Raw genomic sequence first — 24,080 nt, 5'->3', positions numbered from 1 at the left:
AACTAAGACGGGTTGTCCTAAGGCTAAGTGGTAATTCCAAAGGGAAAATAATTATATTAACTACTTACTTATTACTGGGGACTTATTTTTTTTAAAATACGTACATTCTTTGCAATTCCATAGTTTTTTTTTCAAATCACACATTGATGATCCAACGTCAATGCGTAGTCGGGTCAAAACGACATGAGGCACTGTGTATCCCAAGCGGTGCGCTGGAGATAGATGGAGGTTGGGATCGACGATGGAACCGCAGGGATAACTAGGGTCCCACCACGGCGCTAACCGCTACGCTCCACCGCACCGCCTCGAGCGCAGCCGCTTACGCTACCAATCCTCTCTAGAGCTCAAGGAAAATCAATGAGATCAATGAACAACACAGAAATTCCCTCCATTAACCCCTTCATTAATTAATTTGGAATTTTCAGTACTAACAATGAGCGATGACAATTTAACTGCTGTTCTCTATGGGGTAAATGATATTCGGCTTGAACAACGAGAAATTCCGAAACCTGGTCCGGATCAGCTCCTGATAAGGTGAACATTTCAGTAGTTTTTCTTTGCTTTTTTGCTTGTTTTCTGTTTTTCTTTTTTCAAAATCAAAGCATGGATGTGAAAAAAATCCCGATATGTCATGATCCAATGTATTTCAGCATACACACCGTCGGTGTCTGTGGATCCGATGTTCATTTTTATTCTCGAGGAGCTATAGGGAGTTTTGTGGTGAAGGAACCATTGGTAAAATATCAAAGTATATCCTCATAGAGTAATTATGACATAAATATCGATGAAAAATCATCCACACGTAGGTGCTCGGACATGAATGCAGCGGAACCGTGGTCGAACTGGGATCGGAGGTCAAAAATTTCATCGTTGGCGATCGTGTTGCTCTGGAACCAGGAGTGCCGTGCCTTAAATGCGATCAATGCAAGGTTTTAATTTTTTTGTCAGGTTTTGAAGATGGGAGGTGTGGAATTTCGAGGATTTTCTTCGTCATCTGAACGCGTATTTTTTTGAACTGTTTTTTTCCTTAGATTGGACGTTACAATCTTTGTCCGGATGTGATTTTCTTTGCCACTCCTCCTACTGATGGATCATTGACGAGATTTATTGTCCACAGCGCCAATTTTTGCTTCAAGTATGACTTTATTGCTTTTGCTTTTTTTAAAATTAAAGTATATCTTTTTAAACTAAAGTATATACTACTTCTTTAGTATTTCCTTTTCTTTGGTATTTCTTCGGTAAAAACAGAAAAATTTCATCTATTAAGCTGTTGATAGCCGATGAGCCGATTCCATTCACACTAGAATCCATAGGAATTTCTGGCTAAATGGACGAAATCATCAAGTAAAAATAACTTCGAAACTATCAGGAAACTATAGAATTACAGAACGTTCCCTCATCACTCCCAGCATTTCAATAAATTTAATTTCTGTATATTTTCTTTTTGTGGCTTTTGTTCACTAGTTACTTCTTTTCTTAGAGAACTTTGTGGATTCAGTTTTTTTTCAAATTCAAAATAACATCATTTCCAAGCGTTTCACAGTATCTTAGGAAACTCTTGAACCAGAAACTCTTGAAAACTGTAAAAATAAACAAATTTTTCATCCAGTACAATCACATTCCTCAAAGTATCGACTTTTCTCATTCATTCGACCTACGTTTTTGATCACCTTACCGCCCATCACCGAGGTGGTATATAAACAAGAAAATTCTGGCTGTGTCCCATTTACGTCCCACAACTGTTATCTGTTGCTAAGTCGATTTTATGCGTTGGTGCGCGTCTGGACAATTTCCCTATTCCATCTATCCGTCTTCTTACGTGGGACCCATCTACGTAAGGGATGAAACTGCTGAACAAGAAAACTCCCTCAAAGGCACCAACTCTCCATTGACACTCACTTGGCCTGTTGCCAAAAAAAATTCTCTGTACGTTTTCAACGATCTCAAAGACATGCTGTCAATGTTGTTAATTTCCAATCCAGTAAGTGATCCTTTAGTTCTAATTTTTTTCGGCAGTGAATTACCAAAGTTTTTATTGTTTACTGGATTTTTTCCTGGAAATTTTCATGTTTTTATATGAGAATATGGTTTTAGACTGCCCGAGAATGTTTCATACGAAGAAGGTGCGTTGCTGGAACCGTTAACGGTTGCTGTTTTCGCTTCTCGTAGAGCTCAGCTGCAGATGGGACAACGGGTGCTTGTACATGGAGCAGGTCCCATTCATTGATCGTCGTTTTCCACAAAACGAACGGCAGTTTTCAATCTTTTTTCTTTTTTCAGGACCCATAGGTGTTTTGTGTATGATGACCGCGAAGGCGTTAGGAGTGACGGAGGTCGTAATTACTGACCTCAGCGAGGAACGTCTTGAACTTGCGAGGAAACTCGGTGCTGACCATGTACTATGCGTAAAGTGAGGATTTTATTTCGACAGAAATATAAAATATAAAAGAAATAATAAATAAATGAATAAATAATGTAATATGAACCGTAAATATGATGGCTAATATAATATAAATAATAAATATGATATAAATAATTATAATAGAATGTTTTATAATAGAATAATGGGATTTTTCGACTTATTAGGAGAATTTAGAGGAATGAGCGTGAATGAAATACGATCAACCGTGATTCAATTTCTTGGATGTGAGCCAGAAGTCACCATGGAATGTACTGGAGCACAATCGTGTGTAGAATCAGCGATACTTGTAAGCTTCTTCTTTAAAATACTAAAATAAAAGGAGTTGTTCCCCATCATAAATGAAATAAACGCGAATGCGATCCGGTGGCGCTTCAGGATACGGAGAAAAAGAAACAGCATCGCATAAAAAAATTATTTTAAACAGTTATACAAAAGATTCCCGCTAGGATCCCTTGGGACGTGTTCCATAGCGAAGTACAATGGGCACCAAAAAAAAAACGAAGAAAATAGTTCTATTGTTGTATTTTATTGCAACAATCGGTGACGAATTCAAAGTCAAATGTAAGGAATCTAAAAATTGACCTAATTTCGGGGAATATTTCAAAATAAGGGGACCTACATAATCTATGTAAACAATAAAAAACTTGTTATATTGTTTTAATTTACTATTTTTTAAAGCGTTTCAATTAAATGTAATTTTTTAAAATTTTTTTGTCGTAATTTTTGTTATAGCACATTTTGTGGCACATCGGTTTATATCTGAGAAGATTTGAGGGGAATTATCATCCCAAATCTGTGTAGTTTTTCCACAAATTCCTGTCCTTGTGCCTTTTTCCCGTACAGGCAAGCTAGCGTTTTGTGATCTACACCTTGATCTACGAAATCCGTTGCGGAAATCACCGGGAAGTAGTTGAGGGAACGAAAATTTCTATGGAAACTACAAATAACTGCTGATAATTTACTAAATCAAAAAGTTTTTATTGAATGAGCTTATTCCGGGATTAAATTTCAGTTTCGAATGTGGATTTTCGTGTTTCGATTGAATAAATTGATTTCTTAAAATTTTTGATCGATTGATCTTTTGATTTCTGTGGAAATAAATAATCTTAGCTTGTTCCATAAGTTTCCTTCCAGGGTCGTCAACACTTTTGGTTCACAGCAAATTGAATCCTACACTAAAACAGTTAACAATCTGTCACAACGACGGACAACGACGTTTGTCTATTTTGCTGATTATATTGCTGACAAAAATTGCTTTCTGAATTTTTTTGTTGTTTAATAAAAAGGCGCAAAGATTTTGTAGATAGAAAAGAGACTTCTAAGACAATTTAATTTCACTTAGCCCTATCTCCCCTATGAGAGAATCGAGGAAATTTTCCAGGAAAAACTTCAGAAATTTTCAGACTACTCGATCTGGTGGTGTGGTTGTGATGGTTGGATTGGGACCAGCACGCATGGAAATCCCACTAATTGATGCGGCACTGAGAGAAGTCGATCTCAGAGGTGTTTTCCGATATGCGAATTCGTGAGTACAGTTATTAGAGAACTTAAGAAAGTTTTTATAAAGTTATTAAAAACTTAGACCTTGAAAATTGGTGGAATTGGTCACATTTTACTACCTTTGGAAATAGAAAATGATAGCTGGATGTTGAAAAGTTTCCAGGATTTTTTAGTTGCATACTCTTTCGTTTTTTTCTTAATTTTCTTAGACTTTTCAAAACCGAGGGTAGAATTTCGAGGAATTCTGGAGTTTCTGCATTCTATAAATTCAATAAAAATGTACAACGAAAGAATATTTGCTTAACTGATCGAGGAAAACTTCCAACGATGCCTCAATCTAAATATTTCTTCGTTTTTCAAGAATTTCTTTGCTTTTTTTAGGAAGATTCCGATCGTTTTGAGTATTTTTTCTACAATTTAGCTATCCCACCGCACTGAAGCTTGTCGCATCTGGACGTATCAACTTGTCCGGACTAACTAGAGCATATTACAAATTGGAGGATGTGGTGGAAGCGTTCGAACGTTCCATAAAAGGAGATGTTATGAAGGTTTTTATAAGCTGTCATAAATAGAGATATTTAAAACAGATTCTTAATAAATATCAACACTTATCACATGCGTTATTCTGCCTCACTGAACTCCTACAAATCCTTCCTCAAAACCACATTTTTGTAGGTTTAGACGATTTAATTGTATTAATAGAGTAGAAGAGTTTATTTGTAATTTTAAATTATAAAATAAGATTTGATCGAAGCAAATCCGTGAAGAATTATCGACGCTATAGAAGAAAAAAAGGTCAAGATGAGAAAAAAAGAAATAGTAAAGAAAGGTTAGGGGCTAGAAACATAAATCTAAGGACCTATTTTTGAAATTTTTAACATTTTACATTACTGAACACATAAATAAATGATATAGAGAAATTTACATATACAACTCTGTCAGAAAGAAACTCTTCGGTCACTTTTTAATACTTTTAAAATAAAGAAAAAACTAATATAAGAAAAAGGATTACAACAATGGTCCGTTTCCCATTTCTTTCCTGATATTTTTGAAGTCCATACTCGTTTGTCTTTTTTTTCTTCTTTTAAATGTTTTTCTTTACTTTTTTCTTCTTGTGTGATGTGATTTTCAGGACAATGAATATTTCTCTTTTTTTTCTCGAGAATATAGCTTTTTCTCTTCTAAAATAACTTTTTCTTAGTTTTTAGTATGAAGCGGGAGAGGATGAAATGTTTTTGTATACTTTTTTTATTTATTGTCTATTGTTATTATTGTTTGTGTCGTTATTTTGTATTATTATGTTGTATTATTTACTGTTTATTTATTCTTAACTATCCATTTATTCTCACTAATCTCTATAGATTTTTCTTAAAAATCGATTGTTCACTCTATTATCATCAATTTCTTTTTTTTTTGGAGTTTTTCTTAAAAGTCTGATTAAATAAATTAAAACTAAAAAAAAATTAAATTTTAAATTAGATCAAATTAAATTAAAAAGAAAATTAAAATGCAATTTGTTCACTCAATGAACTGATCTGATTCCCCTGATCTCATCTCGATCCATATTCGAAATGGACAGTTGTGTGAGGCGAACGAGCGGTGGACACGAGGTCGCGCCATCGAACACCCATCACCGCCGCTGATTTCCGAGTCTTTTTCCCACGTGGAATCGAAAGGGAATCGATTCCATCCGACCCGTACGCTCCGAATTTATCAACAGAGCATCAATCGACTTCATTCTCTCCTATTCTTCTCCTTCCCAAATACAGTTTCTCGTCGGAAAGTAAGTTTTTTTCTCTCCTAGTTTCGCATAAAAATAATTTATTGATTGGTTTCCCGCATGGCTGTTTTAGTTTTTTTTTCTTGCTCGCTTCATAGTGTGAGATTAGTTTATTAATAGTTTCCCGCGTATATATATTTCTTATTTTTCTATCTTTTTCGTTTCTTCTTATTTTCCTAATATATATATATATATATATATTGTATATTGTTTATTATTGTTTACCATTATTGCTATATTATATATATTGATTGCCACTTTTCTAAATGTTCAAAAATTTCTAAATAGTTCTAAAATAAACCGATTTACACCCAACGCTGCACTAGTAGAACATGTTTCCCTCGCTGGTCGTCGTTTAGTCGCTCATCGCCGCTTGACCCTCACCTTTATTGCCCTCAAAAAGTGGATTTTTTACCTTTTTAATTTCATTAAATGTAACTTTTGCAGTAAATTTAATTTAAAAAAACATTAATGAAGTCGAAATTAAATATATGTATTCATTTGTGGAATCACATTAACGCGCGTAACTGTTTATCTCACCTCTCAAGTGGCCTCTTTGTCGTCCATCGCGAGGATTTTATCACAGATCTGAAAAATTATTGCTGTCGAAGTTGATTTTGTCCTTTGTTGATGTTGATGTTTATTTTTTTTCACGAAATGAAAACAAAAAACGAGCTTCAAATCACTCTCATCATCATTTTTAATTGATTTCTTTCGTAGAAACAGGCAAAAGTGGTTTTTTACATCTATTTTTTGCCGAAAAAAAGTGTGAGGAGACTTTTTTCCAGAAAAAAAAAAACAAAGTGCTATACTTCCCTGTAAACACAGAATTCTCATTGGTTTTTTTAAAATAAAGTTTTGTTGTTCTCAGTCGTTTCTGTTTTTTTTTTCAAATTAATAAAGTTAAAATTTTAGAACTGAATACAGGCTAGTTATGAAGAACCCCGGATTGTATTAATTAGCAAAATATCCGAATTTTCTTCAGCATAACTTTCCAAAGGAAGATTTTTTCTTCCACACAGCTTTTTCATCCTTGAAAATCTCCAACCTGTGGGTCGGATTGAACGTAGCGAAACTATAATTTTCTATTTTTTGATGGACCCCTATGCTATTCGACTATTCCTCTCAACATTTGAAAATTCCAACCAATCCCTGTTTGTTCCAAGCCATAGGAAAAATATGTAGCAGGTGATTAAACAATTTGTGGTGCAATTGCGTACTTCATCTACCATCTATCGGAGCTAAGCCATTAATTTGCGAATTCTATGGGTCTGTACCAGTTATTGTGTGGAATGAATGAATATGAAAAAATTCCAAATAGATCCCGACCAAAGACAGCTATTTCACTGATATCCAGTGGTCGGATGTTTACGGCTACTCGTAGTGGGTTGGTCTATTTACTTGGTTGTTTATTTGTTTAGCTTTGCATGTATTTACATATATATTAGTTGTGATAGCTCTAAAATCAATGGCAGAATCAATAATTCTTTGAGTTCTGTGGTGGATAAGGTGTTTCAATTTTGGATCACCTGGACGAGTTTTCCGTATTGCACTATTCGGGACGAGTTTTCAGTATTGCACCATTCACTGTTACTTTGACATGCACAAATTTAGAGACTTATTAAAGTGATGGTGTCAACTCGTACGTTTCGGGAACACAAAGGCGGGAATATATCGACAAAAAAGCTTATACAAATGAAACAATTTTGCATTTTGAGAGCGGTTGCACAAAAAAACATGTGGTGTATATATATGATACATATTATAAGTTCCCTAGTTAGTTTTTTTTTGTTTGAATTTATTAAAATTAGTTTGTGGATTCGAATTCTGCCATGGAATGCATTCTGAAGTTCCTTGGATCGCGAGTTGGATAAAGTTACGATTACCACAAAATTCGTTCTGACATGAAGGGTTAAGGTGGCTCCTTGGATAAATTAATACAGTAATGCCAAAAAAAAAACGGTACGGCTAAGAATGGACGATTTTTTTCTCTTTTTTTAGCCATCAATGTGGAATTTTTTTCAGATCACAAAGAAAACTCGAATCTACATATGACGTAGGGTACGAAAATGTTTTAAATGACTTCTTAATTACGAATATTTTGAAGGTATAGTCCAATTTTAAGAAATAAAGAAATAACGAAAGAAATAAAGAAAGAAGGATGGAAAGAAGAGAAATGGGAAATGAGCGCGAATCCGCGAATCCGTGACTGTTCGTCCCGTCGGGTATGCCAGTGGCAGACAGGATTGTGAAGATGTGAAAGTAAAATAATTAATTAATGACGGTTGACGAAATATCGCCTGTTTTTTTTAAGCCGCACATTCAAACCAGCAAAACTATGGCATTCATCTGAAAATTAACAAAAATTAAGTCAACATAAAATAAAACGAAAAACAGCAATCCACAAAGTTAGGAAATGTCCTTCACGATTCACAGAAATTTGAAAAAAAAACCATTACTTATGCATCAGCCTAATAAATTCTGGTAATATATCTGAAAAAAGTAGCTCATTTAGTTTTAGAACAGGTAGTTTATTTATTTGTTCACTTATTTGTCTATTTATTTATTTATTTATTTATTTATTTATTCACATACACCGATGCTGCCAAAAAAAAGAAGAAAAAAAAACGCAATTGTCTGAGTTGGAACATTTTGTGAGGAAGTAAAGCGTGAAGTAAAACAGTTCCAGAATTTTTTTTTGTCTACCGCTAAAAAACGTCTGATCGGCGACGAATCCATCCATCTGGAACGAGTTTCGGGTCGTAGTTATCTTTGGGTGCGCTACCGCTAAGCTTCCGCCGCAATATCTTTGGTTTCTCTTCGCAACGCAACCTATTTATATTTATACTCATATTATTTATTTTATTATTCTCGAAAATTTTATTTACTGCTCGCTTTCGCCATGGTATCATTCGAGTGCCCTTGGTTTTTAAATATTCACTATAAAACACAAATATTCCATTGGTTTTTTCTAGAGCATCCAGAAAAATAATGTCTGAAGACAACTTATCTGCTGTTCTTTATGGTATAGACGATATTCGATTGGAACAGAGAGAAATACCGAAACCAGCAGAAAATCAATTACTAATAAGGTACGTACATAGCGTTCAAGGATAATTTCCTAAAAAATAACAATTATACCCTTCATTATATGACCACTCTCCGGTTCCACTGTATTGGTACTGTACAGTGGAGTAAACTGACCATATTCTTGTTTTGAACCGCTTAATTTTTCCCACTGAGAAAATAAAAATTAATGTAATTTTTTCGCTAATTTTTCCGTGGTCCTCGTCAAGCACAGAGATCCTTGAATTTCATTCCAATCCAGTCTAACTGGAAAACACCTCTGCCGCCAGTTTTCATAGTATTTCATTGTTTTTCCTTGTACCTACGAAATTTACAATACAAAATTTACTTATTCAATTATTCCTATTCATTCCTTTTTTTCCTAGTTGGACCTCGAGCTCAATTTTTAAATTATTTTTTTCTATTTTAATATTAGAAAGCAAAACCACATAGATTTCGTGACTAAATCGGTTGCAAATGTCAAGCCCATGTCCTTTGACGGTTCAAAATTTTCCTCTTTCCATCTTTTTTCAATTCCTACAACTCCAGAAAAATTGCTAAATCTCATTCAATCATGCACTTATAATTAATTTCATTACATTACAAATTACATAAATATTATCATTATATTTTATTTCTCTGTTTTTTCTTTCTTCTGATATGCCTGAAAAATTTCTTTTTAGCGTTAATACTGTTGGAATATGCGGTTCGGATGTTCATTACTGGACACATGGTGCCATTGGAAGTTTTGTAGTAAAGGAACCAATGGTGAGTTAGAGGAGGAGAAAAATAAAAATAAAAGAAAATAAAATTGGAAAAAACGAGAATGCATCCGAAGGGCTACTCGATAATTTTCATTTAAAGGTGCTTGGACATGAAACTTGCGGTACGGTGGTAGGTGTAGGTCCTTCAGTGAAAGGATTCACTGCGGGAGATCGAGTCGCCCTGGAGCCAGGAATCCCATGTCGTGGATGTGAACATTGTAAGGTGAGCATTCTGTTATTGTTATTTTGTGTACTTCCTGTTATTTGCGGCTTTAAAAGAGTAAACAAACCACAAGAATCCTAAGTAGGCTTAATTTTCCTTTATATTTCTTTTTTATCTTCCCTTTTGTAATTCATTCAAATATACCCAATAAATTTCAAACCGTTAAGGATCTACCGTATGTCGCGAAGGTTTCCTTTTAGTTTTTTCGCCTCTTTTTCCAGATTTTCAAGGTTTTCTCTTGAAAAAACCCTTTGTAAGGTTAAAATTGTAGACGCGAAGATACTTGAAAAGTAATTACTTGAGAATTGAAGTAGTTTTTCGAAGAATGGTTAGAATGCAATTTTTTCGGAAGTTCGATATTTTTAAAAGAACCTCATTTTTTTTGGAAGTTCGATGTTTGTAGAAGAACCTCATTGATAAGGAATTCTTTAGAATTCTTCTAACCTCTGCTCTCCTCTTTTTTTAAAATGAGGTTGTTATTGTGTTATCTGAATTTTTTAATTAATTAATTTAATCCATGAAAGCCTACTGTAAGATCGAAAAATTCCAGACTGGAAGGTACAATTTATGTGCTGAAATGCGATTTTTCGCCACTCCTCCTGTTCATGGATCTTTGGCAAGATATGTGGTTCACGACGCTGATTTTTGCTATAAGTAAGAATTTTCATTGTTTTCATTATATTATATTTCATATATATTATTATATTTATTATATTCATACTAAGTAGCTTAAATGCTAAAAAAAGGAGCTGGATGATGGAAAAAATTCTACACGACATAATTTTTTCCCACAAACTATTCTTCTTGAAAATTTGGAAAGATTTTTTTCTTCTTTTACTCTTCCTTTAACCGCGTGGAACAGTTCCAAAAATGAGATTCGGCTGCTGATCCCCGGCAGATACCAAGCTTGGCTCAAATTTCACAGATTTTATTTCCAATTCAATTTCATTTTTTTGACTAATTTATTCCTACATTTATTTATTTCAGCCCTTGCAGATGAATTATAGGTTTTTTGAGGTACATGTGCAGAATTAACGATGCCTATCCAGAAAACACTATTCTCAGCGGCAGATAAAAGAATAATAATAAGATAAAATAAATGAACGAGAATAAATAATAATATAAAAGGTGAATAAGTAATGAAAGCAGTAAAATCGGTGCATTTGGAAATGATTTTAAGATGTCCGGATCATTAGAGCTTTTCGAACATTTTTAGGTGGAAGTCTAATTCAAAATAGAAATTTTATTTTCGTCACTGGGTACTATAGTATCGTTAACGTACTGTGATTATTTTTTTAAAAGTTGTGCACACTTTTTAGTGAAAGATTGCCTGTTGTTTTCATTATTCTGCTATTCTCAGACTCCCCGACAATGTCACTTTCGAGGAAGGTGCACTTCTGGAACCGTTGTCCGTGGCTGTCCACGCCTGTCGTAGAGCACATTTGCAAATGGGACAACGTATTCTGGTACAAGGAGCAGGTACTACTCATCTGATAGTCGTTGTTAATTAATTACTGAATAAAATAATCAGGAGAATTAAAATTTATAGAGTATAGAATAGAATATTTATAGAATAGAATAGAATAGAATAGAGCTTACTTTAGATTTAATTAGATTAAGAGTTATTTATTGGAGTTTTTTGTAGAATTTTTAGGTCCCATCGGAACTTTATGTATGATGACAGCCAGAGCGATGGGTGCTGCCGAGGTTTTAATCACCGACTTGGACGAGGGTCGACTGGCACTTGCAAAGAAACTTGGAGCTGAACACACCCTTTGCGTTAAGTAAGAAATAAAAAATAAAAAATAATAATAATAACAGTTATAAAAAAATAAAACTTCTGCATTTTCTAAGGAAAAAATTTAATAATAATAATAATAATAATAATAGTGATAATAATGATAAAAATAGCAAGAGATAAAAAAGAACAGAAAATAATTTGTGTAGGAAACAAATAAAGAATAGTGAAAACAAATAAATAAATATAGGATAAATAGGAGATAAAAATAGGATAAATATAGGTAATATACAGAGATAATAGGAAAGAAAAAAGTAAAAAAAAACAAAACAACAAAAAAATGAAATAAAAAATGAATAAATAAATAATAAATAAATAGTAATAATAACTTTAAAAATAAATAAATAATGAAATAGTAAAGCAAATAATATTTTTAAAAAAATCCGAAAAATCGGATCAGATATACGAACTGATTTTTGTAGAGGAATGTCCGTCGAGCAAATTCGAGGCGAAATAATCAAATCGCTTGGCGTGGAACCTGAGGTGACCATAGAATGCACTGGAGCGCAATCTTGCATGGAATCGTCGATACTGGTACGATTTCACCATGATCTTACGTGATCTCAATCAATAATTGGACCGGGATGGATGATTTAGACCACTCGTTCTGGAGGTGTGATTGTTACGATCGGTCTTGGAGCGCCAAGAGCTGATTTACCGATAATCGATTCGGCGATAAGGGAAGTCGATATAAGAGGTGTATTTAGATATGCAAATTGGTGAGTGATGCTCTAAAATATCCACATATTCCTGAAAAAAAATATGCTCTAAAATTTGCAAAAATTTCGTTTAAAAATACAGCTACGCTTTTTTTTAACTTCAGAACAGGTCTCTTTTTATTTTCAGCTATCCAACCGCACTGAATCTTGTCGCTTCCGGAAGAATCGATTTATCTGGATTAACTCGAGCTCATTACAAACTTGAAGAAACGATGGAAGCGTTTAAACGAGCACAAAAAGCGGATGTGATCAAAGTTTTCATCAGCTGCCAGAAATAAATTGCTTTTATCCTGGGATTTTTACAATTTTTCGCCTAAAATTTTCTTTAACATATCTATAAGTCATAATTAATAATAATTATTTGAAATTTATTAAATTAAGTATAAAATAGATAAAATAGATAAATAGTTTAAATAATTATTTGACAATAGATAGTAGGAATTAAATAACATGGAGTTTAAAAAATAAATAAATAAAGCGTAATAATTATTTAAATAAAAACCTACGCACAGACGCGGTACTTGAACGTTTCCGAACGATCACGGCTTAGTTATTCCAGTGTGGAATCCACAGGAAGTGGGTGTCGGGCGGTCAAAACAACTAACTAGCTGTAATTTTCCCCTGATAAGCTTTTTTCCCAAAATTTCTCCCCATAAATGATCCTTATTCTCTCCTATTGATGTGTAGCACCGTTCAAGGATAGCAAAGTTAGTGATCGTTTCCGCTTGAGGTCCCGCCATTCGTCGCCAAGGGTCCCCGACGGAGTCGTCCGTTCTGGGTTCTGACATCCAAATCCTGTTAACCCTTATTCTACTGCAGCGTTCTGGACTTGGAAAAAGGATCTCGCGTGGAAATTTTCCATTTTCTGAGCTGGAAGAGAATGATCTGTGAATCCATCACACAATGTTCCGTGAAGAGCCAACTTTGCTCCGTAGAACTACGTGAAATTCTAATGAATTTGTGTTTTTTCTTATTTTTTTTTCAAAAATGATTTCAAAAATGCCTGGATGTTCCCAAATAAACAAACAAATTATTGTTGTGTACATGTTGCGGATACGCGAATAAACATTTTTTTCACCGTTTTCCCATTGAGATTTTGGTGAAATTTTATTTAGGGTCTAAGGTTTCGGGACTCTTTTCCTCATCTCAAAGTTTTCGTGAGAAAAAGGGCTTGTTGAACCGCATTCTCCTGTGAAAATTCTACTTTTAGAATTAAATTCTAATTTTTGACTAATTTTACCTTGTTTTTTTTTTAGAATTCTATTCTCTATTCTACAGCATCGTTTATTGTTTTAAGCGAAATCTGAGGTTTTAAAAATTACCACAGTTTATTTCTAGATAGGAAGTTTTTCGTCATCTGTAAATTCCAAAAAAAAAAACAAATGTTATGGTTGTGTATTGTTATATTTTCATAACAATCGTTCCCAACAATAATCACATTCCAACGAACGACTCGTGGGAAAATCATTGCATGTATGATGCACTTATATCGAAGATTTTATCACGGAAATACCATTGAACCTCCAAAACGTCCATGACTGATGGTGTTAGCCTTTATTTCTATGTTTTTATTGTGTGCGCAATTTTTTCTGCACTATTATTTTGTACACGTTGCTGTAATGTGCTGCCTGTTCGTGCCAAGCGATGCATTACGAATCCCGGTAAGAAATCGTGATATTATAGATCTGTTTTGCTTTTTTTTTCGGGCTATTTTCGATTTGTAGAATGGTTCCGGAAAATACTAATTTACATATTATGGCACCATGAAGCGATGCCTGATTCTAAAGGCATCGCTGGCCTCATCTCTTAAAGGCAGCATGCCACGAAATCGACGATGTTGATTTGTCTGAGGGCAAAAATAGAGTCCCGGACGTAAATTACATGAGAGAACGTGGCTTCGTTCAATTCCGCCTGGTAGTCCTGAAAAATGGCGTAGGAAACGGTATTTGCTGCTACGAAGCACATAAAAACGCGCCGCATCCAACATGAGCGAGAGCGAGAAAATCAATGAGGACTGCTCTGTTGCATATTCAAGTCAACCAACGAGTAGGCTACTGACGAAACCGTTGATCTTCGACGATGGCTCATGTATAAGAGGCGTGCGCAAGGGTGGCGCGTTCTAACGTTTCTCGTAGGAACGAAAACAATTCCCACGGTATTTTTCAGGACCGTTAAAGAGGATTGAGCGGAGCCACGCTCCTACTCGTAATCTACACCTAAAACTCTATATTTGCCCACGGAAACTCCAATATTGTCAGTTTCTTTGATACACTGTCTTCTTAAAAAATACAGCAATTAACTATCATTATAATATAATTTTAATTGCCACCGCAATTATCAGCGATTTTTTAAAGGGAAAAAGTGTTGTGATGGATTTGGTGTCCGTCCTTTTTTTTGTTGTCTTTTTTTTCTGCTAACCTTTAATAGCCCGAAAATTATAACTATTACTACAAAAATTTTCTTCAGAACTAGAAATAACAATTTTTCACGCTGGATATGTGGTTCTTAAGGAGCAACGAACAATTTAAAAATATAGAATAATCTAGATTTTTAGAATAATAGGATATTTAAGAATTTCTGGGGATTTCTCTTAGATTTTCTTGAATATCCTTGATCTACTCATAGCGCCTATGTTTCTCGTTGTTGTTAAATGCACCGTAGTTCCCTGAAAATCACTTGAGAAGCAGTGATAGCAAGATGATGCTGTTTAAGGATTAGAAACAGGAATTAACCCCGTTCAGGAGATTTACGAGGGTCACGTGAAGCAGAAATCAAAACGCGTTTGAAAGTATCAGCACGTATTTCGATCCGACCTTGTAGGGCGAAGGTCATTGGCGATCGATTCGATCCGTCGATTCCTCCGTCCGCATCCTCCACTGCTCGACTCAACACCCGCGCAATGATCGGCGGGTATAAATTTGAAATTCCCTCCAATCAAGCGAATAGATGAGTCACGGACGCATACCTGGGCGTATACATACCAATTTTCGTGTGCACAACATCCTCAGTGATGTATGGATCCAGAAAACGGTGGGGCGCCCGCGCTTACTCATCAAAGATTTCATCAACGACGAGAATTTCAATGACGAAATCGGCGATCGTAGGTCATTCGCATGTTGACCTACGCAGCGCGTCGAACCTCCTGCTCCTGTGTCATTCTTATCCTGTAGGATGCTCGTGGAAGGTCGCCTTTTGCTGCTGGCTGGATTTTTTTCTGGTTTTTTCGTTTCCCTTGAACCTTTTCCATGTAGGATGAGTTCATTTTATGCTATAATTCCTCCCTATCCTCATCCCGTGACGATGGTGGTGTGGCGGTGGTGGTGGTGGTGTGACAGAATCGATTGTTGTTCATATTCCATACGCGCTGTAGGGTGCTTACCATCCATCCACACGGCCCGTCCACCACTGAATCAAGTCAGTTAGTGACTCATCCTCTCGTTCCTCACTCACATTTGACCGATGTCGTTTCCGTATGGAACTAAATTCGGTCCTCATTTAATGCATCTGAACTCGACTACTCACCGAGACTAATTTTTTTTTCTAAATTTCCTTTCAATTCAAGTTCATTTTTTAAAAAAAAAGCAACGAATTAAGTGACGGGAAGAAGCAGGTTCTCAGGCTAAAATGTTTGTTTTTTTGATTCTGACTAACGAGACACGGTGAGGCGAGAGGAAGGAGGTAGGGAAGGGGGAAATTTCTCCGAAAAGACCAACTGCTCCCTCTTATCATATCTTATCTAGGTTATCGTTCATTTTTTTGATCACTATGTGGTTTTTTTTCCGCGTTTTTTTTTGCTGCAAATTTAAATTACTAAATTAAAACTAAATTTCAATTACAAATTCTGCCCAAAAATTCCATGAGATGCCTTGTTTTCCTGGTTTTTTTTTCCTGTTTTCGGGAACACATTACCATTTTTGAAGGTGTTCTTGAAAAGTTGTGTTATTCGAACGGTTCGCGAGCGCTACATACCTTAACGGCTTAACTGATAATATGGATTAGACGTAAAGATAAGAGGTGGTCAGTGTTGATGTTGTGTTCTTGGACTATAGATTAGTTTAGGATCCTAGACAGTTTAGGATCCTAAACTTATTGCTAGGGTAAAGCGTTGTTCCTCTTGTTTTCCCTGCTTCTCAACGGTCCTCTGTTGTCGATGAGAACTAATTTAGGGATTTTAGGACCTAGAAACTCAGATATATGGACTTTTTCCACTTCTTTTCATTTCTTTTCCTGGATTTTTACCGCCTCTTTTGTGGATTTCTCGATTTCACGGATCCTATGCTTTTCAACCCTTAGGGTATTGTTCTGTATGCTTTCGTGTAGGGTGAATTTTCTTCCTTACTTTGAATAGAGCTGCAAAATATCGTGCACAAAGTTACAAACTGTTGAAACTCACCAGTTCGTTAGTCTAGAATGGTCGTAAAGATAGAAGCCGCTGCTCGTCGCTTGAAGCGACCTCTATATCCGGATTGTAATGAAATTTTTAAAAATCTGGACTAAGTTTTTATTAAAGCGAGGGTTTCCAGAATTCTAATTAAAAAATCTCTTCCCTTTGGGAACGGGGATTCAAGTTATTTTCTTTCTATTTTAATAGATTTTTTTCGCCTATTCCGAAGGAGAAAATTTCTGCATTTGCTCAGAAAATAATTATACTTTTTCAAATCCACCTCCTAAGAAATAATAGTTGGAAAAAACAATGGTAGAAAATATTGCTGGATGCCAATGTTCGTGGATTCATCGCTGGATTCCATTTCGCCAAGAATAAAAAATGACGTCATCCAAATAAAGTAGCGCTCAGCAAACAATCGAGCTGAAATCGAAGGAGTTTCGAAATTGTACAAATATCTCGTCTGCTGAATATTAGGAAATTTTGAGGGTATGACTGCTCATAAAATACGTTTAGGATATATTTCTATTTCATTTTTGTTTATATTTACTTATTTATTTATATTTCGTTAGCTCAGGATACGCTCTAACATCCTGCGCTTCCGAATATTTTCTTGAATAATTTCCATCAATAAAGAGTGTAGAATTCCGCAAGCGCTGATATATTTCCCTTTGCTTTCTTTTGTTTACGAAAAACGTGGCGAATAATAGCAATTTCTACGTAAACATAAGGAAAGGAGGAGCTGACGTTAAGACTTTATTTTTGTTTTCACTTCCAACGATTCTTCAAGTTGGTACGGTATCCTCTTTTACCATTTTTTCCTGTCACTTCGAGGAAAACGAGGACGTTGAACTCGGAAGGAATCTCGAATCTTATGCCGCTGACTTGCCTTATGTATCGATCGATCGATACCTGGAAACATCAGATTTGCTAATTTCCGCTTATTTTATGTTGATATTGATGATATTCGAACACGGCGAACAGAAAGACAATTCGGAGAAGAGCGGGAATTTTGAACGGGGAATATTCTCTATGCATTCCTGCCATGAAGGGAAAGTGCGGAATTTCTCAGATTCAGGATCTGGAGAGGATAATGTCAGACCAGCGCCTTTCTGTGTAGATTGTATGGAAACCTATTTGTAATCGTTTCTTTTTATAGAAAAATTTTATAATGCAGTTTTATATTTTTTCACTTATCACTACTTTTATTATTATTTTTTAATTTATTTCTACTATACATTATTAGAATCTTTTCACTTATTATTAATTTTATTATCATTTTTAATTTATTTCTACTATTTATTATTAGATGTTTTAAATTAAGTGAAAATTAAATAAATAATGAAATAAATAATAAAATTAAAATAATAAAATTAAAATTAAATGTTAAATTACATTAATTAATTAAATTGATGATAATTCTTTGCGATATATACGTTACCACAATAAATCTCTCTGGAACTCTGTCTGGATGTACCGGAATGGATTTAAATTCCCCTCCATGTGCACTTCCGAGCGTGTGTTCATGGAATTCGTGTGATCCACGTGCGACGAGACTCCACAAGTCTCTCACGAGTCGCTCTCTCTGTCTAACTTTGTAATGTTTTGGCTATTCAGCAATGCTGTTGCGTTCGTTGGTCGATACGCGACGGCGGCGATGGACGAACGAACGAACGAACGAACGGACGGACGGACGGACGGACGGAAGAATGAGCGAACGAACCAAGGAACGAACGGAGGCGGCGGCGTTTTTCCTCCGCCCGCCGCTCCTCGCTACATCTCTTCCTCGTTCGTTCGTTCGTTCGGTCTCACACCACCACCATAGCCATCCGCCCCGACACGCCCTCCTCCTCTCGTATTCCCTCGATTCGACCCGTTGCGTTCCCCTCTCCATCTCTCCATCTCTCACTCGCTCTTCGGTTCGTCCAACGAGCAAAGCAAAAAGCAAAACAAGCCCGTTTTTTATAACACCACGCACGATTTTCTCATGATTTTTTTTCTGTTTGACATCAACCTTCGGTCGCCGAGTCGAAGGCGAGGCGCGTTCTTTGCTGGAAGAGGCGGCGCGCCCATGCGGTTGTTGTTTCGTCTTTTTTTTCTTTTTTTCGAATCTTTTTGTCGCCTCCGCTCATCACGCGTTCAGGTTCAATGAACAATTTCACGTCGTTCCTTTTTGTGGCGTGGTGGAGGGTCTCCTCCTTCGCGCCAGAAACTTTAACTGGTTATCAGCGGTGAGGACGTTTCCTCCCACCCCGGCGGACTAACAATCATCTTTTTCTGGATAATTTTATTAGTACAACATAAGCATGACATCATAATCTCGTTAGAGTCCCGACCGAAGTCTCGTGTTTGATGTTCTACTTCTAGATGTTTTTTTTTTGGATTTTCTGGAAATTATGCAAGGATTCTATGCTCAGGGACTTTCTCCTTCTCTTTTTTCGAATCCACAAACATCCAGATTCGCTGCACTATTCTAGAATAGACGCGATAGGAGGCATAGAATCACACAGCCGCGTCCTTATGCAAACAAGATTCGTTTCTCTTTCCATTTTTGCTTATTTCTGGATGCAAATGCACATTTTTCCAGTGGGCAAATGAGCATTTATTGCCTTCTCAATGTGAAAATTGGTTTTTCTCCTTTCTATAGCGGAATACGTTGGAATTTATCCCAGTTTTCGACTAGCATATAGCGAACGAATCCATTCTGGATGATCCTGTGGTTGTTATACTTCCAAAGAGCGAAAAACAAAAGAAACAAAATTAAGAAAAGAAGAAAAAACAAAAAAAAATGCTCATAAGAAGTTTATTCACTTCCAAACAGCTGGTTTGTGAAATCTTCTATGTTTGTGGATTCCATCACCATCAATAAATCCTTACCAAAAAATAGAAATTGAAAATTCCCCGATAATTTTTATAAATTTTTGTGATTCTTATCGTCAGCATGTGTATCAGCCATCTCAACCAGCCATGAGGTAAACACTGTTTGTTTTCTTTGACTCATCTCACATTTTGCTCTTTTTTTCCTAGGATCAGCGGCTTTATGACACATCTTAAACGCTGCAATTTTTGTCTAATCACGATCCTTTGATATTTTAGCAGAGTTTATGGAGGTGACGAAGATGTAAACAATCATGTAATCAAATAAAATAAGCGATTAAAATTATTCGCATTAAATTAATATGAGTAAAATAATTGACTGATCTGCAGATAAATAAAATAATCGACAAATAAAATAATTGATTGATAAAATAATTGAAAAATTGATGAGAGTTTCTAGCTTCGAAGTGAAGGGAGCGATAGAAAATGATCCTAGAGGACTTGTTAGCGACTAGGAAGACTCAGCATAATAATTTTTTTGTCGAGTGAATTTCTTTTTATTGAAAAATTCCCGAGCACTTCGCTCGGGTCGCTTATGCACTACGCTGGAGTGCTTCTCGGTTAAGTGCCTTCGAAGCGCTTTTTTTTCTGGACGTGCCGAAATCCGAATAGAACGAGTTTCTGTGCTCCTACGATTTCTTTTTAGGGAAATTTCTCCATATTTTTTTCTCATTTCCTCTCTTCTTTTCACTGTCGTTATTTAAGGAATCGTTTTCGTTGTATTTTGAAAGTGATAGAGTTCTAAGTACTATCGTACCGTACCGCACTACCGCTTGTACAGTTCCGTACATTTCAGACATGCCAGTCGAGCAGGATATCCTCGGAAAATGGACTTTTGTCTCTTCGGACAATTTTGAAGCGTACTTGAAAGAGGTTTGTTGAAAGATACATAGATGTGTGTGCGTGTGTCTCGAATTAGTATGAATTAATATCCTAAGATTATTGGATTAGAAGGGAGGGAGGCATTCACGTGGAATAGCGAATGGATCTGGTTTGTAAGACGAGAGGATCCAGAAGAAAAAAAAAACAAGTTGTATTAAAGGCGTTGAAAAGCTAGAAAAAATTCCTTTTTTTCACGAAAAAATCGATTGAATAAACAAAAATTGTTCTGGAAAAGAGATATCTAACATAGCATAGCAACTCGGAAATCCTCTGAAGACTGGGATTTTATTTTAGGGTGAAGAAGCGCTTATAAGCGCAGCTAAAAGGCATTATTTGGAAGCATTTATATTTTATTTCTATGTTTTATATATTTTTGTACATTGCTTTATTTTTTTATATTTTTATTTACATTCTATTTCTAATAACTTGAGAAATTTCGGAAAAAATGCACTTTATCCGCTTACTTAAAGAGATCTCATTTCGTTGAGCGCTGTTTTTTTTTTCTGGCCCGGAAATAACATCATTAACTCGACGCCAGCTGCTCCTTTACAGCAGTTAAAGCATGATTTTTTACTTTGTTTATTGTAAGGACCATGTTTTTTTTTCGATGTTTCCACGACAAAAATTTTCCATTTGGGGGGAATTCGCGAAGAAACCCGATAGATTTTCAAAGAAAAAAACTTCTAGGGACAGTAGCCGGATAAATAAACACTTTCGATTTTATCCATCTAGTCATTTGTCCAAGTTTAGGAGGCCATTAGGAGGCCGGAATGGGGAAAATCCAGAATACTTTGAGATTTATCGACGTATGTATAGCCTTAAAATTAGTTACCGAGGCAAACCAGCGCATAAAGTCAGCGTTTTTATCCTCCCATATAGAATTGGTATCAATTTATCGACGTCAAAAGGATAAAAGGGGATGAAATCCAGAAAAACAGATGGAGGAGGCATTTATTCAAAGTGCATTTCGACTAATTTTATCGTCACAGCGGTCGATGTGTGAGTGCAGTGAGCTATCGTGGTGGAAACGAGTACTTTTTTTTTCGCATCGAATCCTGGAGCGAGAAAGTTTGACGTCTCCTGACGTGATCACGTCATCGGAAAAAAAATTCTGGAATTATCTCATGAAAACTTTCCAAAAATTTAAAATCATCCTATTTTTGCACGTTTTCGAATGGCGAGCTGAAATTTTCCGCAGCCATCCAGCCTTTCAAGCAAAGAAAAAAAAGAAATAAACAAAATAAATAAAAAGAATATTATTTCTCTTTCGATATGTGAACATGAAGAATATTCCCCATGTATAACAGGGTTAAGTAAGAAAAATGGTAAGTAACAAAAAGAAGAAAAAAGAAAAAAATAAAAAAGATGAAGAAGAAAGGTGAAAAAGAAAAGAAAGATGTTTGGAAGGATAGTATAAGATTAGAGTAAGATTTTCCTGCTTTTCTTTGATTTATCGATTGATCACCAGCTATCCATCCTAGGTATGGTTCTAGGTCAAAAAGAAGGTGAGGTGAAGGTTCTGCACTTGAAATTTCAAAAAAAAAAATTACGTTTGTGACTAATGAAAATTTTAAATATGCATTAGCTTCCCAGCGATCCTAAAATAAATCCTTAGTTTGTTATAACTGTACGTAACCTTAACCTAACTACCGTACTTTACCCAACGCAAAACTCTGTTATTAGCCTTCAAATAACCCAAAATAACAACAACCATCTGGTGGACTTATTCCTACCGGAATTTTTCGTTTTTTTTTCTGATTTTTTTCCCAAAATTCCCTCACGTATTCCTCGTAGTCAGTAATCCGATGCCGATATGTGCCCAATCTGTTTGGATGCATAGTAATCGTAGCAGGATGATGTTTTTTTCAGATATTTACTCAGTACAGGTGTGCGCTCGATGAACACACCTAACGTTTCACAACAATTTTCACTCAAAAACATGTGAGGAGAAAAGGGATACGGGAGATGTGCCGAATATTAATGGATGTGAAGCGAAAATTCGCGTCGGGAAAAGTAAATACCCTAGGGATTTTCTTAAAGGAGTTTCTCGATTTGAATAACGTCTTCATTCAGATGGGGTGGATGTATCACTGGAAATAAACTGGATCGATAATAATATTTGATCTTCAGGAAATTATGAAGAATTTATATGAATCATTGACAAGTCTGGTAGGAGTGGATATGGCGCTGTCGGTGAGAGCAGTCGGGTGTGACTGCACGATCGATCGATGGTTCGAAACCACCCTAGACCCAACCAAACCATTCGCCCCACCCGATGTCGATAAGTTGGAATCAGACTTGTCTGTGAGGACAAAATAAAAATAAATCAAGTACCTGTTAAGAAATTAAGAAGGTAAAAGAAATTAAAAGAACAAAGAAATTGAAAAAAAAATGTAGAAAATAAAAAATAGGTTTGATAAATATTGATATGTGGAATTAATTAAGAACAAATATATAATGATAAATATAATATGAATAATATAAAATTAAGAAAAAAATATAAGCAATTAATTATTAACAATTATTAGAACCCATTGCGAAATTAAGTTAAATTAAATTGAAAAAAATAAAAAAAAATGTAGAAAATAAAAAAATAGGTTAGATAAATATTGTGAAATTAATCAAGAACAAATATATAATGAGCTCAATCTCATTGTTTTTTTTAGGCTGGCGTTGGTATGATGACGAGAAAAATTGCGGCCAATTTGAAGCCGACGTTGGAGTTCGTGAAAGAGGGCGACACGATCACGATGACCTCAGTGTCCACATTTAAGACGTATGTGACAAAATTCAAGATTGGTGTGACGTTCGACGAGAAAACTGGCGATGGACGTGATGTGAGTGGTTTTTCCGGAGCTCATTGATTTTTTGACCTAATGAAAATTTGAAAATTTCAAAAAAAAAACCGTGATTCGTAAAAGCTGGAATATTTGAATGAACGGCTGCTGTTCCTGCACGCATCCGTGCAAATTCACGCAGCTCTATCGGATCTTTTTTTTGTAAAACTCTTTGAATCAGACTTGTTTACTGCTTATGTGGAATATTTATGGATTACGTCTTATCAGAACAGAGTTCATCCGTTCAATCCTTCTTAGGTCAGCCAAACGTACACCGTTGAAAACGATCGCCTCGTGCTCGATGAAAAAGGGAAAAATGGCGGCTCGGATTCTCGCATCGAACGTTACATCCAGGATGGAAAACTGTACATTGTACGGATTTAGCGGAAAACAATTTTTTTCAAGTTTTTTCTGTTTTTTCTTTGAGGCTGAGTCATTTACAAGATTTGTTTACAGGTATGCGAATGCAATGGGGTGAAGAGCACAAGAATCTATGAACGAATGACTGAATAATCTCTAATAATCTATACATATCGATCGACGCATGTTTTGAAATGTTTTCTTTTTTGCTTTCTCCATTGTTTTCTTTTTTTTCTTTTCTATAGTTATGTTATTTAAGTATTTAATAAATGTTTAATGGATACGTATTAGATGTTTCATAGAGTTAATTAACGCTATATTTTAAATTTTGAGTAAATCTGCTAAGATAAATTTATCCCAGACCGTTCACCGGTGGGGCTGACCTAAATGTGGCTCAATTGAGTTTAAGTTCTTAAGGTTTGTGGATAACGGCAGTTTTTCCTCCTCAAAGAGGTGATTCGTACACGG

The 24,080-nt window shown here is 35.4% G+C and overlaps 2 protein-coding genes across 4 annotated transcripts; both read left to right on the top strand.

Annotated features, from left to right (window-relative positions):
• Positions 1–433: 433 nt before the first annotated feature.
• On the top strand, positions 434–12,550 carry RB195_016297 (uncharacterized protein; the record flags this gene model as incomplete). Of its 2 annotated transcripts, none has more annotated exons than XM_064207389.1 (19): positions 434–534; positions 651–735; positions 807–929; positions 1,032–1,135; positions 2,095–2,213; positions 2,281–2,410; positions 2,597–2,708; positions 3,826–3,947; positions 4,344–4,470; positions 6,688–6,752; positions 8,678–8,794; positions 9,452–9,536; positions 9,633–9,755; positions 10,306–10,409; positions 11,116–11,234; positions 11,410–11,539; positions 11,976–12,087; positions 12,151–12,272; positions 12,400–12,550. In XM_064207389.1, the coding sequence occupies 19 exons, from the start codon at positions 434–436 to the stop codon at positions 12,548–12,550; spliced, it is 2,151 nt and encodes a 716-aa protein (XP_064063270.1). The 2 variants fall into 2 exon arrangements, with proteins under 2 accessions (XP_064063270.1, XP_064063271.1); XM_064207390.1 differs by lacking the exon at positions 6,688–6,752 and adding an exon at positions 5,599–5,705.
• Positions 12,551–13,806: 1,256 nt separating this feature from the next.
• On the top strand, positions 13,807–23,765 carry RB195_016296 (uncharacterized protein; the record flags this gene model as incomplete). Of its 2 annotated transcripts, XM_064207388.1 has the most annotated exons (5): positions 13,807–13,933; positions 20,330–20,406; positions 23,082–23,252; positions 23,511–23,624; positions 23,709–23,765. In XM_064207388.1, 5 exons carry the CDS (start codon positions 13,807–13,809, stop codon positions 23,763–23,765), a joined length of 546 nt encoding a protein of 181 aa, XP_064063269.1. The 2 variants fall into 2 exon arrangements, with proteins under 2 accessions (XP_064063269.1, XP_013293147.1); XM_013437693.2 differs by lacking the exon at positions 13,807–13,933 and having other exon boundaries at positions 20,332–20,406.
• Positions 23,766–24,080: the final 315 nt, after the last annotated feature.

Source organism: Necator americanus, chromosome V (genome assembly GCF_031761385.1).
Source record: "Necator americanus strain Aroian chromosome V, whole genome shotgun sequence".
Lineage (NCBI taxonomy): Eukaryota > Metazoa > Nematoda > Chromadorea > Rhabditida > Ancylostomatidae > Necator > Necator americanus.
Note: the sequence above shows the minus strand (reverse complement) of the source record. Positions and strands in the feature narration are given on the sequence as shown.